The following is a 19,302-nucleotide window of genomic DNA, read 5'->3' as shown; positions in this document are numbered from 1 at the left end:
GGATGGCCCAACGTCATTTGCTACTTCATTTAATTCATTATGTTAAAAATGGAGAAAATAAACAAATTATCTATAAAAGGAGCACGCACAGTCGTGCGTAAAATCATTCGTAACTCAAGAACAGGATTCTGAAAAACTTCCATGAACTCACCTAATTCGTCCCCTCTTGTATGGTCCTGAGCTGGACCAGTAAATGAACTATCTGTTGCACGATTAGTCCAAATCCAGTTAAAATTGGCTGTCGGGTCATGCGTGTAGTAACAAATTTCTGCTTCACCGAAATCACAATCGACGCTCGGCACAAGGGCAACTGGGTCTGGAGAAGGATGCAATCGATAGAATCGTGTTTACGCCAAATAAAGAAGATAATTATTCAGTATTTTTTAAATAATCTTCAAACTATACTATCGATATTATCATGTTATTAATGAATTCATTAATATACTTATAATCTTAATAGAATAGTTTAATTATCAGAGGATTATTATCATACTGTTATTTATTTCTATCACCATTACTATTATTGTTATTATTATCACTTACCATCATAATCAGTATCATTTTCATTCTTTATAATTGTCACAAACTTTCCGTTTCTTTACTGTTTTTATAATTATTATTATCATCCTGAACATAACAACGATAAAAAGGATTAATAATGATTAATCATAACTATCATTTGTTACCGTTATTTGCATAATTATTAATAATATTTGTAAACGCGTCGTATACAATGTATACTCACGTTCACCGGGGCATTCGTATCGTGACAGGCTGATGTCATCTATTGCAATATTTTCCAAGTTCCCAGCGGTGATTTGGAATATGATCTGATAAAATGAAACAAAACATTGTTCCATATGTTCTATTACAAAGACAAGGTTAACGACATTTGTAACCCTAAAAGTTTCTCCCCCATCCACCCTACCCTAATTATAAGGCCTAAAGCAAATCCAAATGGACCACAGTAAAGTTGACTCCTTTATCCAGTTTAGATCAGTCAAAAATCTAGAATGCCTCCGGAGGTTACCGCAGGACGTTCTGGACGAGTCATTAGATCTAAACGGTCTCGGCACCATGGCCCTGGAAATTTCCTTGAGGGTGCTGCGGGTATTATTCTCCATCATATGCAGCACCCCCAATTATCCGGAATAGTAACCAAAATAACCTTCATTAATAGTGAAACCCTTTTTTATTTTCAAATTTCCCGGGATCGATTTGACCTCTGTTTTGTAGTGAAAATTTTCTCTTTTGTTTTCAAATTTACATCAGCACCCCCACTAAAAAGATCGTTCCCAGGGCCCTGCTCGGCACAAAGGACAAATCAAGAATCTGAGGTAATCGCGAGGGAAAATACACCCTACACAGTCTAGCACCACTGGCGTAAATCCCGGGGGGATGGGAGGGATATATCCCCCCACTTTTCGAGGAGGGGGGGGGGGATGGCCTGTACAAACATCCCCCCCCCCACTTTTTACGAAAGAAATGAAAAAAAAATCACAAGAGATAATTGTTTTATTGGTAAAAATTATTAACAAATAAAACAATATTATTAAATCATAAAATGCAAATAAAGAGCCATTTCACCATTTCCAAACGAAATACTTATGTCCTTATTATAACATTGAAGAGAAACCCCTGTTTCTTCCAATTCATCAATGTTTGGGTCTTTGGGAAGGGATTAAGATGGAATGTCAATTTCTTTTTAATGTAATCTCTAATAAAACCATTAAACCATCATGAGGTAAAAAAAGATAATAATATTGGAGGGGTATTTGCCATATGGACATACAGTGGCGTAACTACGGGGGGGGGGCATGGGGGCACATCCCCCCCCATCGGCTGACAAAAAAAACGGGGAAAGGGGGGAAAGGAGAAAAAAGGGAGAAAGGAAGAGAAACGTAGTGGGAAAGAAGAAAATATTATTCATTATAATGTTGTATTATATTATAATTATGTTATGTTACATTACAACTTTATGAAACATAATTTGCCCAGGGCCTACGTCTTTTTTTATTGTTCCTGGTGCTCGCATTGTCTGTTTAACGAGATATATAATCCTGTTGTACTAAAACATCCCGTTTTCAAGTCAATATAAACCAAATATATTTCCTAGCACTTGAGTTATCATTGTTTAATGTAGTGACATATGCTTCTTTTTCATGACTCAAAAGTGATTGCCCCATGTTAAGGTCTTCGTATATATGAAACATTTCCTGTCCGTGATTACCTTCGCATTAGTGGATTGGTGAGATATGTCTGCTATTCATGAATTCCTAAAATCAGTCCTTAAAATGTCCCTTCTTCTGATCTGAATATCAAAAATTTTCAGCTCGCGCTTCGCGCTCGCATCATTTGGTTAATGAAATTCGTATGGTCCTAGTTAATTCCTACAAAGAAACCTTAGAATGCCCAACTTCAGGTCTGAATTATCTAAGTTTTCAGCTCGCGCTTCGCGCATGCATTGTTTAGCGAGACAGGTACCTGTCATGATTACACAAATTTGATTATATTGTCCCTTTTTAGGTGTGAATATAAAAAAATTTCAGCTCGCGCTTCGCGCTCGCATTATTTGATCAGTGAGATACATATCCGTTTAATGACATTGTCCTTAAAATGTCTCTATTAGGTCAGTATAACTGGCAACTTAGCGCGCTTCGCGCGCTCACTAGCGCACTCACTTAGTGATTCAAAAATTTTGCTGGTGCCCCCCCCCCTCCCCAATGCCGTGACCCACGATACGCCACTGTGGACATATCAATGACAATTCCTTGCATATCTAAAAACATGATTGCAAAAAAATGCCAAAATATTTCAGTCATCCCCCCCCCCACCCATCAACACGGATTTACGCCAGTGTCTAGCACAATCACGAGATCACACGTACACACTAAGAAATCCTGGTGCAAATGGGGTGTACGATACGTGCGTACACCTCGCAAACCCATCAAAATGCAAGTTAGCTCTTTTGCGAGAGTCCGTGTTCTGTTGTACACCCGTGTACTCTCTGCATGCACCCCACCAGTCTCGCTGATAGACGTATATGGTATAAAGTTTATTTGTGATCGAAAAATACCCGAAATAACATTGCACTAACGCCACACTTTACCTAAGTGAAATGATTTGTTATATATATGTAACATTTATGTGATGATAATTGTTCAAAAACACATTTGATTACGTATACATTTGGAGAAACAGTAAATAGAGCTACTTGAATCACAACCATCAGCACAAGTAAAAAAAGAATCGGATCATATCGCTAGAGACCTCATCTGGTCTCAGCGCTTCTCGCTGGCATAGCGGGAAGAATCTTGACTGCAGATAAAACGAGGTGAGTTCGAGTCCCGACTAAAGGTAACTATAAAATTAATATAGAAAAAGAATGGACCGAAAGTCTCTACAATCATTTTGTTATTTTAGGTGGGGTACATTATGCACCCTAAGGGGTAGACGTGTACACCTTCTAAGGTGCAGATGGACACCCTAAATAGGGGTGCACACTGTACACCCCTATTCGGGGTGTACGTGTGCATCGCTAGGGGTACTCGTATACTCGTATAAGGACAAGCCTGTGCACCCTTAGGGGTGTAAAATTGAACCCGATTTTTTTAGTGTGTACGTCACTGATCCACTGTTGGACTGAAGATCTAAACGGTCTCGCGGCGTAAACTCGGCATAGAAAACGAAAGTCCTTTATCTGAGCGCCTGGCATCGACCGTAGTGTGCAGCCCGTGCTTTCTCATTTGATTGACATTTTGCCATGAAAATCATGTCGTTTAACCCCTTTCGTGTGCTATTTGATTCTTATTTAACAGTGCATCATGTAACTCAAGTTAGAGGGTGACCTAGCAAGTGTTCTGTGCAGTGAAATATTAAAATAAATATATTACATAAAACATTGTAAGTATTAATTTCCCCTTCATTAAATGCGAATCAAGATTATCTTTAGATATAATTTGAATCCTCTGAATCAGAGTAGCATTGTCCAGCTTTTTTGTCGACAAGAAACAAAAAGCTTTAGTGTTCAATCTTCATGAATGAATATAATAAAAAGACGAACCCTCGTCGATAGGAAGCTTGAAAGAATCTATAGGCCTACTGATTGCTGTTAACTGTTTTGTTATGCCCCAAAAGAAAGCGTAATAATGATTTTTCTCTTATGTAGATGTATGTAGATTAACCACCTTTCACCTCGTTTCCTAGAGGAAGATCTTCGGTATGTAAATGACAGGATTGCATCAACCATGGACCCACTACAATAACAGGTCCATGCATCAACGAAGTCCCGCATAAAAGAAGACAGAATCCCAACCAACCAACCCCCCCCCCAATCTGGAATTGAATGAACAGTACCTGGAAGTCGAGAGGTTGATCAATCCTGACTTCAGCTGCCCGCCAAACACTACCCCTCTCACCACCCAAGAACCACTCCAGACCGCCCAGATCTTCCGATGTCTCATTCTTGATGAAGACTCTTATCTGACCGACACCATCGCCTCCGTGCATATGATAGAAGAAGAGTAAGCAAGCGGGATCTTCCCCTTCATTGACCTTAGTGATCATGGGTGAGATCAGTCGAGCCACCTGGCCAGCAGACTGATCTGCAGATGTCCTGCGCCAACCCCACCAATACCAATCCAAACGATGATTGTATGCATCGACGGACATATAGCTTCCTGTTGAAGAAAGGTAAATTTCATGAGGTGCAAAGTGAAGATGTGGTATACGTGATGGGGGGGGGGGGGTAATGTGACAGTCAGATCCTAGGCAGGGTATTGAAAATAGTTTGTTTATGTTTACAAGGGCGTATAGGCTGGTTTGAGCATGGGGAGGTGCACATTCTGGGTAGGTGGAACTAAAGTGGTATGGGGGTGCACATCTTGGGGAGGTGGAACTAAAGTTCGAAAAATCAGTTGTTAAAAGCAGAAGAAGGGTACAAATTTAGTTTTGTTGCCAGTGTCGGAACTCCTCTGTCTCAGCTGGAGGGTCCAGTGCACCCCAGCCTACACCCTTGTTTATAAGAAACAAACTAGTGATGGATCTCTTGTTACCTGTGTCATCGCCAGTGGTGTGGTCTTTCCTCATAGCATGCGGATTGAGATTATTCGACGCTACATATTTCCAAAGATTGAAATCATCGGTGTCATCTTGAGTAAATACACAAGTGTCGGGCTCCTCAAAAGTGCAATTGAATGTTTCAAGGGGAGTAGGTCCTGAAAAGAAAGAAAAAAATGTGACAATTTCCAAACCAATAATCCTGGGAAAAAATTACACTAGTATATGCATGACAGGTGACGTCCACCATTCGACGGAAATTGAGATAACTCTAAAATTAGATTTGATTAAGCAATGGACTGTTGAAATTGATGACAAATGAAATTAATTGTTTGTGAATTGAAGCCCCCTCCCCCATACGAAAATGTTCATTTATATAGATTTGTTTGGGGTCTTTCTGATAGTCGTAAATAAAGATATGATAAAGGAGAAATTTATATTTTCATGTGTTCAAGAGCAAACCTATCCATTACATTAGCTATGCTGTTCCCATAGCCGATTAGGCCTATTTATATTGAGGTTGAACAAATTTGGTCTAATACACATTGAGACTAATTATCAGTTGGTTCATGAATAGTTCATATCTCATACAGACTATAAACCAACTGGAAAATTAGGCCAAATGGTTAATTGGCTAAATGGCTATTGGGCCAAAGGATTAATTCTGTTCAATTACATTCACTAAATTTAGTATTATAGTAGACCAACTGGTTGTAGACGACGTAGGATTAGACCATGTGGGGTGAAACCGAACTGAAAGTGGATGTAGCAGACCAATCGGCAATTTAGGTGAAATAAATAAAGAAGCCATTCCCACCTGGGATGATGTCATCATTCACAGTGACGTCATCAATAGCAATATCACTTGCGGAAGATGCTCCACACGTGGCTTCGAAAACGATCTGTTGAAGTTAAATATATAATAGTGTATAAACTATTATTCAAAAATAATATTGAGTACAAATAACCCAATATCGAGTAAAAATAAATCATTCGCAGGGTTGTTTTCGAGATTTATAGGTATAACATTCATGCATGAAATTAATTTACCAAAGAATTGTACATGTTCTCATACAGAAACCTTCGTAAACTTTTTGAAATTTTCTATTTTTAGGCCAACAAATTTACAATTTCATGGAACGTAAGTTTACAGATTAGTAAACAAATAAACGAATTTAGGTATAGGAATAAATAAGCAGTGCTCATTTAAAAAAATAAAACTAACCAGGCAAAAACGAATAATTGAATTTTCCCAAATCGGAGGTTTCTAGGAACTTTGAAAACATTGCGGAACGCAAAATGGGGTGGGAGGAAGAGATTTGAAAGAAAATCAGAAAAAATCTCCTAAAGTAAGGGGACTAAATGCACAAATCAAATTCCACTCGAAGCTTCTTTTTTTTTCACGGAATCCGTCCTATTTTTCGAGAAGAATGTGATGGTGAGTGAATATCAACATGAGGCTTGATCAAGAAGTTACTCCAAATCTAATCACATTTGAAGCCACTCTATCAATACAATCGCAACCCTTCCACTTTTGATGTTGACGGGTTCCTGGATAGTGTGTCAAATGATTTTCTCTCTTTTACCTATTCCTTTTAATATTAATTCTTGGCACCCCCTGCAAGTGGTGCCCTGGAACCTTGCCCTTTCCCCCCTTCCCGTCCGTAGACATGATAGATATGCCATGGTATTTCTGGCGGTATATTATACACAAAATAAATACCTTCCTCTATCCTGCTCTTGATGGAGCTATTTATATCTCCGCTTATATATGATATGACCACAAAGTACATTTGAATGTATATATAGTCAAATGGGAATATTACTTCAACAGAAAATAATTCATTAATAATATATAATGGAAGGAAAAAAAACCCGGAATACCCGAAAATACAACGTACATAAAAATCTCCTGCTGGCTTAGGAATAGTGACGTTTTTCTTAACCCATTGAGTCCCAAGCACACCGGGGACTTCCAGAATCTGCTGCATTGTGGAACTGGTGCTTGTTACTGTTTCAGTACCGCTGGGTGCGTCCATCTTAAACAAACGAAGGTCGCCCATTTCTTCACCATTCTTACTCGCCCAGAAGGTGATCTTCACACCGTCATATTCATCATCATCACTCGTTCCACCTACAAATCGAGGGGAGATGATGCGAGCATTGGATCCAAACGTTGCACCCGATGCTTGGAAGTACATGTAATGACCAAAACCTGAGAAGAAAAAGTAAAAAAAGCAATTAGCATTAAGAAGAAATTAACAATATTAGAAAAATAATAAAAAATAAAAGATTTAGTAATGTTAATAGGATAGTGGTGGTGGTGATGATCAATGATAATTGGGGGTGGTGATGATGAAGATGATAATGATGACAAAAATGCCGATGGTGAAGATAATAATGATAATAATGGTGTGATGGCGAAGGTGATAATGAACGCGATGATGGCGATGATAATTATGGTGATTGTAATGATGATGATGATGATGATGATGCTGCTGCTGATGATAATGGGTTGGTAATGGTGATGAAAAAGCTTATAATAGTGATGACGACAATGATGGCGGAGATAATAATACCACGAACGATGTATCAATAATCTTGCTCACTGAGATATCGAAGGCAATCGAGAGGGTAAAAACTTCAATAAAAGTGAGCATTGTGAAACATTGCCAACAAATGTTAACTACCGCTGGCGGTGATTTCGTGAGATTTTCGATCCATCTAGGGTGGGGGGGGGTGGGGGATGAACCTATCAAATAGAATACTGCACAAACTTCGAAAATCGAAGGAGTAGATGGGGGGTGACCCATCTCTTAGATTTAGATCGCCGCTAATGGTTACTACAGTAATGATGCGTTATACTTAGATTTTTTAGCGACTATATCACTGCCCCAAGAATATTGATTACCTCCCTTTTTGCTATGAAGTTTGGAGGCAGTCAACTGATGCCCGTTCCAAGTGGCGTACCGTGGGTCGAGGCATTGGGGGGCACCAGCAATAAATTTCGAGTTACTTAGTGGGCGCGCGAAGCGCGCTTAAATGCCAGGTATACTGACCTAATAGAGACATTTTAAGGACTGTGCCACTAACGGATATGAATCTCACTCATCAAATAACGCGAGTGCGAAGCGCGAGCTGAATTTTTTTTATATTCAGACTTAAAAAGGGACTTTATAAGCAACTTTTTGTAATCGTGATATGTACCTGTCTCACTAAACAAACATTGCAAGCGCTTAGCGCGAGCTAATTTTTTTTCTATATATTAACCCAAACGGACATTTTAAAGCGGACACGAACCAGCAGCCATCTCAAGTACTTAACTACACAAATCTGGCCAGGTTACTAGCCCATAATGCAACATTCTGAGCTGTGTAGTCTTGTTATTTAGGCCCATTGGAATGATAACACACAAATTCACTACTCAGTACATCCATACTGCAATAATTATGTTACCATCTAGGTAAACAAGTACTTTTCCTCTCAAACCCAATTTAATTTGTCTACATAAGTAAAATTGTAGGCTGAATAATCTCTGTATTATTGATAGTTATCTCAAAAAGTATGTTTTCAGACTAGCTATTTATTGCACACAATGAATGAGAGACCACGCTCAGTTCACTCCCACTTTAAGGACTATTTAGGAAATAATGAAGAGCATACATTTCTCAACACAGTCATCTAACGCGAGCACCAATTAAGCACTTGCTGATTTTAATAAAAATCCACCTAAACACATAAAATTTGTAGTAATTTTAATCATGAACATGATACGTATCTCATCAAATAATGCGAGCGCGAAGCGCGAGCTGAAAATTTTTGAAATTCATACCTGAAGAGGGGCATTCTAAGGCTGTTTGTGGGAATTTACTAAGACCATACGTATTTCACAAACTAAATGATGCGAGCGCGAAGCGCGAGCTGAACATTTCTGATATTCAGACCCCCCCCCAAAAAAATGACATTTTGACTGTTTTGGGGAAATCATGAAGAGCAGACATATCACACCATTCCACTAATGAGAACGTAAGCACGGACTGGAATTTTTTCTATATTCAGACCTTAAAAGGCCGTAGGCCTAGTCATGAAAAAGAAGCATATGTCACTACATAAAGCAATAATAACTCGAAGTGCGAGGAAATATATTTGGTGTATACTGACTTGAAAACGGGATGTTTATATGATTATATATCTCTTCAAACTGACAATGCGAGCACCAGGAATGATGAACACATAGGGCCTACGCAAATTATGATTCAGAAAGTTATGAAAAAAAAATTTCGTATGTGATATGATATAGCATAATAAAATATACAATAATTTACTCTTCCTCCACTGCGTTTCTGTTTATTCTCCCTCTTTTTCTCCTTTTCCCCCGTTTTTTTTTTTTTTTTTTTTTTTTTTTTGGGGGGGGGGGGCACGTGCCCCGAATGCCCTCATGTAGTTACGCCACTGCGACCCTTCCGAAGTAATGATAAATAAAAAAAGGTCGAATAACAAAACGAGAAGTCAGGGTCGTGACTCTATTATCCCTGTTATTCAATTGCAATATAATATATACATGACGTCTTCTTGTGTCGCCTCGCCGCCCCCTATCAAAATACACTGACGGCGCCCCTGAGATATTATTTCATCTACTAAAAGATCAATGTTTATATGGTGTAATTGTTAACACTATTCGTGATTTTTCGATTCCAATTCTAACAGTCTAGTCATGAGCATATGGATAAATAATCAGAGCTGTGTTATACCATTGTACTCCCTCGTGGAGTCTATGATAGGGGGCGTAAACCCGGCGGAACACAATGATGTGTATATATATTTCAAGACTAGTGCATGAATGCTACCGTTTACCAACGACTTAACTTACAACCTGTAACCTTCCTTGTTGAAAACCTAAAATATTTTCCCTGCTGATTTTTTTCATTAAAATATGACAATAATTCGATAATTTTCAGTAACATATATACAGACATTTTTTTTGACAAACTTAATAAAAACTATGTAATTGCGCTGCAAACCATCGTTCTCAACGTGCACGAGCATGGAACACTCGTAACGGCGACCTTCGTCAACCGAGGGTCGATCTAGTTCATATGATACATAAGTGGTATTTGAAAGAAAATTAATACCGACCAACGGACCCTCCAATTTTTCCTTCTATGTTACGGAAAATGAGAGACAATTTGAAGGCCTAAAGGAAGTCAATTTTCTAAAATATTCTTAATCTTGACAAATAATAACCCTTACATTGAAATCATATGCTTGGCAACAACGAGAATTAATCTAAAAAGAACAAGGATTTCAAAGTATTGAGGAACTGATGAAGAGCAAGAAAGTGTCACCAGTATAGTGCCTTACTTACGATGACCTGATTTAAACGCCCCTCCCCTGAATACAATCTTTCTAGAACTGATAATGGGAATGAATCTGGTTTTCTAGTGGCATTGATGATATCGCTTTATCAGATTTATTCAACCAGGGGTGGTGCCAGTTATGGTACCGTGACAGAGGGGGGGGGGGGGTGGTTTCCCGACAGAATTACAGAGGTTATAGATGGTTACACGACCAAAACCATGCACTTTTTTTAAAGACACTGTCCTTTCTACTCTTCTCCCTTTTTCCCGTTTCTCTCCATATTTTTTGCTACCTGAAAAAAATCGACATGCAGGAGGAGGGTGCCCCTGCCCCCTCTAGAATCGCTCCTGAGATTTAGCTGGTGATGAAGAAGGAGGGGGGTGGTACGAACCTGAGGTATGATCTCCTGGCGGCCCCGTTCCTTCTGTTGGAGTCAACCCACTCTGATGAAGAAACTGCAGATCATCATTTGTATCTTGTGTAAAACCACACAAATCTGGTTCATCGAAATTGCACTCGAAATCCTCTGTAATAGAAACATTCATTTATACATCGTTTGATCAGTCAGTTCAATATAAGTTATCTTATTTCACATTTGCATAAAAAAGATAAATACATACAATTACAATGGTAAAATAGGCATGAGAGACATAAGATTAAGAAATTAAAATACGCTTACCAATTTGGAACTACTTGACGTTGATAGTTATCATCCATCCATTGACACCCACATCGCCCCACACACATACAGTTTACCTGACATTTTTGCTATTTTCACAGTTCTAAATCGTATGGACTAGATCAATAATGGGCAATTGTAAGGACTCTTGTCAGTTTTCATGTCTTCTCCCTTTTATACCATAATTTAAATTCTAATTCATTCTCTATTTTCAAATCATTTTGCATCATAAATCTGAATAAACAATACCCCCTCAAAAAAAAAAAAATTAAGTGATATTCAAAAGGTTGGCAAAATACACGAAGCACACCCCTTGCGCTTGATTACGTGGAGAGGTAAATTTTGAAACGATTATGTCATGAATAAAACACATAAACATGAACTAGTGAACTACCATCCTCAGGTCATCATCTACTCCTCCTTTTTCATCATGATCATACTTGTCATATAAATTCAAATAAAATTTTATTAATACTACTCTTCGAGGATTTTCAACAAAGCAAAATAATACATTAACAGAAACATTATACAATAATAACCGGTCAAATTCATTACAAATAGAGTTCGATTTGTTCACAAATGCAATAATGAATACACAGTTTTGATACAAGATCAATCCCTATCACCCGAATTTGGCACAGAAGACATGACAGAGATGAATAAATAATGCTTAAAAATTAATTCGGGATTACATTGTGCATTGCTGGTAGAAAAACCATCGTGTTATTGGTTAATAGCTGGTCATATGATATTTATTATAGACATTCTTATGTACATGTAGATAAAGACTTAAAAATTATTTAAAGCACACACACACAAGTTAATCAATTTCAAATACGATAAAATCAATAGTTATTAAGTCATTAGGTCGAACATTGACATGAAAACTTATTTTTTAATCATTTTTTTTTCTCTTGTCATTTAATACATCATGTTAATAATTCATTTTGTAAATGTTGTAATTGTCATCATTAATTTCCGGTATGTTTGAAGTTTGATGTATATTTGTATGGATTCATGTATAATTTATAATCATGTTTCAATAACATGAATAAGTTGTACAACTTGTTCATGGAATGTGAATGTGTATTTTGATTTGAGAGAATACAATAAAGACATCCTTAAAAAAGACAAAATAAAAAGGGTCGGGAGGGGGAGAGGGTTGTAGGAAGGGTCCAGGGCTGAGATTATTATGTGGTTAGTATATTAAATATGAAATATTATGTGTTTTGAGGCGGGTCGATGGGGGTATTTATGGAAATATTTGGTCATTATTCTTATTATTATTTATTCGGCAATTGATACAAAAATACATTTCAGTATAAACAATACAAAATAATAATATCACCATTGGCACGCCTGGGACAGAAAAAGTTAACTGAATTACTGTGGCATAAATCCTCCTGTCCCAATTCCAATGGTTGATATACAATATTTATATTAATAACTTAACAATATTAAAGTACTCGTAATACAAAAGGGTGGAGCATGCGACATGAGTGATCGAAAACAATATGTGATGTAGATAATATAAAACTATATGGACGAATTATGGGTAAAGATAAGTAATAATCATACCCCCTCTACAATTAGAAACACAAGTTTTAGATTCAAGAGGGATACAGAAACCCAAAAGATGAAACATTTTGCAATTAGACACTGAGTAAAAAACACATCCTAAAAACCCAAAACAATATAAACAAATGCGTATTCATCAAATGAATTTATAATCACTAGTAAATAAAAATTAGTGGAAATGACGAGGGGGTGTAAATGTTATTGGCTTCAATTCGACTGGGTTTTATTAATGATCTGTTTTTGTGTATTTCGAAAATCTTTTGTTTTAATGTTGTGAATATTTGACACTAGAAAAATAATTTGAGTGCGTTGACTTTATTAGGTTTTATTGTAGCACTCAAGGAAAAAAAAAGAAAATGTTAAGTGTTAAATGTTTGAGTTGTCAATGTATCTATACTTTTTAAATAGATAATATTTGATTAGATAAAGAGATGTATGTATCTTATTTTGTATATGAATTGAAGTTTTTGACAAATAATGACTTTTGAATACAAAAAAAATAGATTTTTTTAGATTGGAAGTCTTATTTTGGAGTTACAATATATTATGACATTCATCATAATTATTACAATGTTCTACCGTAAATTATGGGAAGGGGGATGGGTTGATTAATAGGCCACCCCCTCGTGGAATATTGGGGGACATATCTCTATCCCACATCCCCCTTTTCTTCAGTTCATCTCTTCTTCAAATTATATTTTTTTGCATTATTTTGTTGTTACATTTATATCGTTATTTTTAATGTCCCTTTAGTACTTGTGTCGATATACTATTTTACGAAGGGTAGAGACATCCAAACCTGAAATCTGAAAAAAAAAATGTAACCTTGACTTTGTGACATACTTTATTGGACCGGTGACCTCGAGAATCACGAAATCTAATCATAATCATCACGTGCTAATACACAATTAAATACTTTTCACACTACAGAACCCTTCCTTAGCCCCGAGAAATAGGTGGGGTTAAGAGGGGGGGGGGGGGGGCTTAGCCCCAACAATTTCCCGTGGTTAAGCTTATAGCCCACTGCGGTTTCACACTACATTTTACCAGTGGGCTAGCATGGATGTAGTACGGTACTATCTGGCCCTGCTAAAAAGCAGGGTTAGCCGGCTTATTGCGGTGCTAAGATCTGCAGTGTGAAACCAAACCGGGCTAAGGAAAGGTGGGGCTTAGCATTATATCCAATCACAGCAGTCGAAAAGTGTGGGGTTACGACAGACGGTCTGAAATAAAACAAAAAAATAGTATGGGGTAAACTTAGGATAGTATGGGGTTATTAAAAGGAAATACAGTATGAAAAGCATATTAAAGGGGCGTTGATTTTGGCCCTGAGGAGGGGAGACTATAAACGGGAGTGAGGTTAAGTATGACGTCATTCCATCAAAGAATTAGTTACAATTATTTGAATGTAAGATGTAGCACAGCGACCTGAAGAGGAAAACTTTCCATTTTTAAAAGTGAAATAATGAAATTCGGTATGAAATATGCCATGAGGGTCTGATCACCCTCACATATGTCAATGTCACTGAATGTGATGGATCAGGATCGCATGACGAGGGGAGAAAAAGATATAGTAAATATTTTATTACTAGTAAGCTTATCACTCCTCAAAGGTGGGAAACAATTGAGTTTTCCACTGTTGTATAACATATAAAAGCACACCCACCCAACACACCCTCACAAAGGGCTGTGTATTCGGGGGTATATAACCGTGTACATAATACTACATGTACCATCTTTCAATTAAAGGCCCATCGCAATATTTTCGATGGTTATGTAATGTATTTGTTGGGATACAGTAAATATTACTCTGCGAGCAAAATTTTAAGAATTGGAAGACATGCAGAATGACCAAACTCGTCTTTCAAGGTGTGGGTAATTATTACAGAAATGCAGCGAGTGAGCGTAGTAAGCGAGCCTTCAAAAAGTTTTTGCTTCAGTCATTTAAAATGATATGCATACATTACAGAGGATGATGACGGTAAATTATCAATAACGTAAACTTTAGCGGGGAGGGAATATAAGAAGAGAATAAAATATCAAGATCAAATGAGCATTAAACAGTCCAGATATTATTCAATGATGAATAAGAACGGGATCATGGTTATCAGGATTAAGGTTACTTTATGAAATGATTTGTAAGCTATCACATGCCACAATATAGACCCCCCCAAAAAAAAAACAAATAGTACAGTGATACAAAGGTGAGAAGAAGAATGGGATCATGATTATCGGGATTAAGGGTGCTTTATGAAATTATTATAGGCCATCACAGGCCGCAATATAGACCCCCCCCCAAAAAAAAAATACATATGGAAAACTAGCGGACAGAAGGTCCTCGCTGCACGCGCGCACCCTTATAACACGCAGAATTCCCTTGCATCATACCCTTTTTTCACAAACAAATGTGTATCAAGGACAAGCGTTGATTCATATAGAATTTCCGCCCCCCTGAAATGAATGTTAACAACTTCTTCTATCAGATGATTATAATTTTTTTGTAATTCAACTGGTGGGAAATATGGCACTTTATTACATTAAAATCACTCAAAACCATCCATAGTCAGGAATATGTATTGGGATAATGGGTTTGGGGGGCATTTTTATAGTACCCGGTTGGATTATATCCGTCGTCACATCGGCGGGTGATGGTATCAAGAATTTCCGCCCAGATTAAAATAAAGGGCACATTGTAAGGCAAATACTCATGAAAGAACCATGGAGATTGGTTAATAAGGAAATAGTGCACTTTTATCATCAAATCAGAGGAGATTTTCTTTGTGATGGTGATATCCGAAGAGCAACCCTACACTCGTGACGGGTCCATTATGTATACGAGGGGTGCATCCTAGCTTACCACTGCATAAGTGAGTCTGAAAATAAAGTTTTGCTTAATCCTTTCACTTCATAATGATGTTTTAAACGTTCAAACAACGATAATTTATGAAATTGACACAAAATATTGCGAATCAACGCTGAAACATTATTTGTGTATACATTTTATCCCTCTGTAATGCTATCTCCCCCATAGAGCCACAATGGAACATTCTACACCACTAGTCATACGATGATCGCGAAGTCTGCAAACGTCGTCTGCTATGTTTTTACATGTCCGGTACACTGTATGCAAGTTTTCGATATGTAATAATACAGTGATGTAAATTAAAATGAAAATATTGCAGAAAGGAAAGATTTTGAATAATATTTAAGATTTTATTTGGAGATGCAAAATTCAAAATTTTGAGCGAAATTCAAATATAAAATATTTCTTAGATTGTTGTGACTTGAAAGTCTCCCATTAATGTGATAAACGGATGAAATTGTAAGGTGTGTGGGAAATATTGCTCCCCTTACTTGCCTCTGTGTTTCATTAACGGCATTAATTTGGTCAATGTCAGCAGTAAAACATCGTGCACTTAACTTGAAGGTTAGGATATGCCTATATTTTTTTAAACAAAATTATTCTCCACTTACACAAAGATTCTACGGTGTCATTGTGCCCCCCCCCCATCACACCAGTTTATTCGAAGGATGTTTTGATTGGTTTATAATCAAATTTATAACCACATTCAAAAGTCATTGGTACCATCCAATCCATAAATATAAGTATAATAACCATTCTCTCATGGTGTAGCGGGTATAACCTCTGCAAGACTTTAAACGTATATAGATATATGTTATGGCAAACATCTTGTAAGAGTAGAGTGAGCGTATGGGGTCGAGAGGTGCGACCGCGCGAGAAATTTTGCATTTTTAGAATGCAACATTTTACAAATTTAAGTACTTATATTTTTTAATTTCGAGTTTGAATGATGTATTTTTCCATCACATATGACCACAGATAGTGGTGGGGGAGGGGGACGCGTCCCCCTGGGATTTCCGTCCATAAAGCTATAGCATCCCCACTTTACGTAGGTAATATCATATTGATGGCGTGTGTATAGCGACAGAAGTAGTAAATTTTCAATTTCTCAAAGTGAAATAAAAAATAAACAAAGATCCTCATTTACTAAGATACCATATATGGCAATCTAGTAAATGGGGGTCTAGCTGTCACGTCACCCTCATAAAACTGCGAAAAAACGCAGGACAGAGGGGAAAGAAAAATATATATTGTAAAAGAAATAACCGAATACTTTTTATATCCAGTTATACTGTATAATCCAAAGAAGTATCAAGCAGTAATTCAAATTAAGCCTACACACATATTCATTTTCTGCAGCAATCTTTGACTTGGTAAAATATTTTTGGCAGGCTGGTCGTTTCATGAAATGACAGGATTGGGAAATATACCGTATAATTACGTATGGGCCCATTTTTGTCTTTAATAATACCCCCCCCCCCCCACTTGTATTCTCTCCCATTTTTTCTCATTCGGTAAATCTCATGGGGAAATCAAGTCCCCGATCACCTTGTAGCTCAATTCGCCGGTTTCTGGATAAGTCTCATAATCTTGGCCAAACATCTGGCTCGTGAACCATATAGTCCTCACATATACCTCGATTCAGAGGCCTTGAAAAAAGACAAGTAGTTTGAGAGTACACCGGGGAGTACACAAAATAAGATTGTAACGGAATTTTTTTCTTCAAACAATATCTTTTTTGCTTGTGTTGGTTATTGAAAATATTGTTTTGGGTGTTGTTGTTTTTGTGCACGATGATGGAAATTATGACAATTACGATTATGATGAGGATGCTGATGATGAGGAGGATGATGATGATGAATATGATGATGACGACGATGATGATGATAAAGACGAGTATGATTTTGACGGTGATATGATGAATGATTATAATGACGATAACGATGGTGGTTGCGAGGATGCACGAGGATGATGACTGGTGATGATGATGGCTTTGATGAAGATGGTGATGATAATAAAAGTTGGTGATGATGGTGGGTGGACTTGGCTTCAATGGAGATGATGATGGTTATGATAGTGAGGATGATGGGGGGAAAGGTGCTGATGATTATCATGATGATCACTTATGGTGGTATACATGAAGATGATGATGATGCAGTCGTGGTGATAGTGATGACAATGGTGATGATGCATGATGGTGATGGTGTTGACGGTGTTGGTGGTGGTGATATTGATGATGACGATGATGGTGCTGGTCGCGGTCTGATGTTTATTGCAGTTATTACGGCTGCCAAATACTTGGCAACGTACATATTGCACAACTTCATTATGAGGCTGCATAAGAAAAATTAATTCATAGAAAGAGTTTGAAAAAAAGATGAATCAAACTTCAAATCAAGTATCATCCCGGATATTCTTTATTTCTTGCATCATGAAGCCAGGCCGAAAAATTATGAATGGCCCGGGACCCAGCATAGACGACTGGAAGGAATAACTAGGGGGGGGGGGGGGGGGGGTCGACACGTGGTTGTAGATGATCATGATTACAACACATGCACATGCATGTAGTCATTGTAGTTTTCTTGGTCTTTTGGAATATACATCGGATATACATATACATACATTCAAAATGCCAAGAAAATACTGGCAATGTGCTACTTCGGCCAGTGAGAGGACGGGGGAGTGTTTGTTCATTTCCCCCCGAAAGTCCTCCCATCCTTGTGAAACAGCTAAATACATAACCATGTTCAATTCCCTGGCATAACCATCGACCATGGAATTGTGCATGGACAATTAGAGTATGAAGGGGATGAAGTAAATAAAGGATTATATTACCTGAATAGACATGATTCCTGATGAGGGTTAGTAATAACATCACAACACAAATATAATTTCCTATTCTGCAAACTCCAAGCAACATTTGGATGGCCATTTTTCTTACAAAGAATCTGTTTGGTCCCTATGTTTGTGAACAGGTGTACTCATCATCATTCTAAATCCCAAAATTGAGGAGAAAGTGGAGAAGCACTGTAGCAGAAATGGGACCACGTAGTTAATCCGCCGAGTGCATAGCTGTACCCGTCTCCGCCCCCTAATTCATAGGTCCATGGTAAGAGTAAGTCTGAGAGAGAGAGAGAGAGAGTGAGAGAGAGAGGGGGGGGGGGAGGGAGAGGGAGGGAGATAAAAAGATTCTGCGGAGAGGGGCGTTCAAACTTCAGATTTTTCCTGTAAATACCGTCAACTCGGGACCCCTTGCCCCCTTGGGACATTGCATCCTGTCTCTCCTATTAAGATGAGATGAGGGTTTGTTTTCAGGTGAACATGAATCGATTTGTCAAGAGTTTCTGCAGAAATCCTAAAATTATAGAGTTTTTGTTTTGTTTTGTGACGTCACATGAAGCATCACATGTGTCACGTGATACACAATTCAAATCAATTCAATTCAATTCGGTTTTATTAAAGGTCAAGTCCACCCCAGCAAAATGTTGATTTGAATAAAAAGAGAAAAATCAAACTAGCATAACACTGAAAATTTCATCAAAATCGGATGTAAAATAAGAAAGTTGTGGCATTTTAAAGTTTCGCTTATTTTTCACAAAACAGTGATATGCACAACTCAGTGACATGCAAATGGGTCAGTCGATGATGTCCATCACTCAATATTTCTTTTGTTTTTTATTGTTTGAATTATACAATATTTCATTTTTTTTACAGATATGACCATAGGGACCGACTTGACTGAATCATATATTATTAAACAATGCTA

The 19,302-nt window shown here is 37.5% G+C and overlaps 1 protein-coding gene across 1 annotated transcript in view; it reads right to left on the bottom strand.

Annotated features, from left to right (window-relative positions):
* LOC129271144 (MAM and LDL-receptor class A domain-containing protein 1-like) overlaps positions 1–18,604 on the bottom strand; it is a 33,573-nt gene extending 14,969 nt beyond the window's left edge. Inside the window, exons 1-8 of the mRNA XM_054908506.2 lie at positions 18,372–18,604; positions 10,808–10,942; positions 6,960–7,273; positions 5,876–5,960; positions 5,055–5,216; positions 4,357–4,679; positions 746–830; positions 152–316 (exon numbers count right to left, since the gene is read on the bottom strand). Of these exons, the coding sequence (XP_054764481.2) occupies positions 152–316; positions 746–830; positions 4,357–4,679; positions 5,055–5,216; positions 5,876–5,960; positions 6,960–7,273; positions 10,808–10,942; positions 18,372–18,468 (1,366 nt within the window). The 5' untranslated portion in view covers positions 18,469–18,604. The remainder of the gene's footprint in view (positions 1–151; positions 317–745; positions 831–4,356; positions 4,680–5,054; positions 5,217–5,875; positions 5,961–6,959; positions 7,274–10,807; positions 10,943–18,371) is intronic.
* Between the last annotated feature and the right edge of the window lie 698 nt (positions 18,605–19,302).

The sequence above is a fragment of the Lytechinus pictus genome, chromosome 11 (assembly GCF_037042905.1).
Source record: "Lytechinus pictus isolate F3 Inbred chromosome 11, Lp3.0, whole genome shotgun sequence".
Lineage (NCBI taxonomy): Eukaryota > Metazoa > Echinodermata > Echinoidea > Temnopleuroida > Toxopneustidae > Lytechinus > Lytechinus pictus.
Note: the sequence above shows the minus strand (reverse complement) of the source record. Positions and strands in the feature narration are given on the sequence as shown.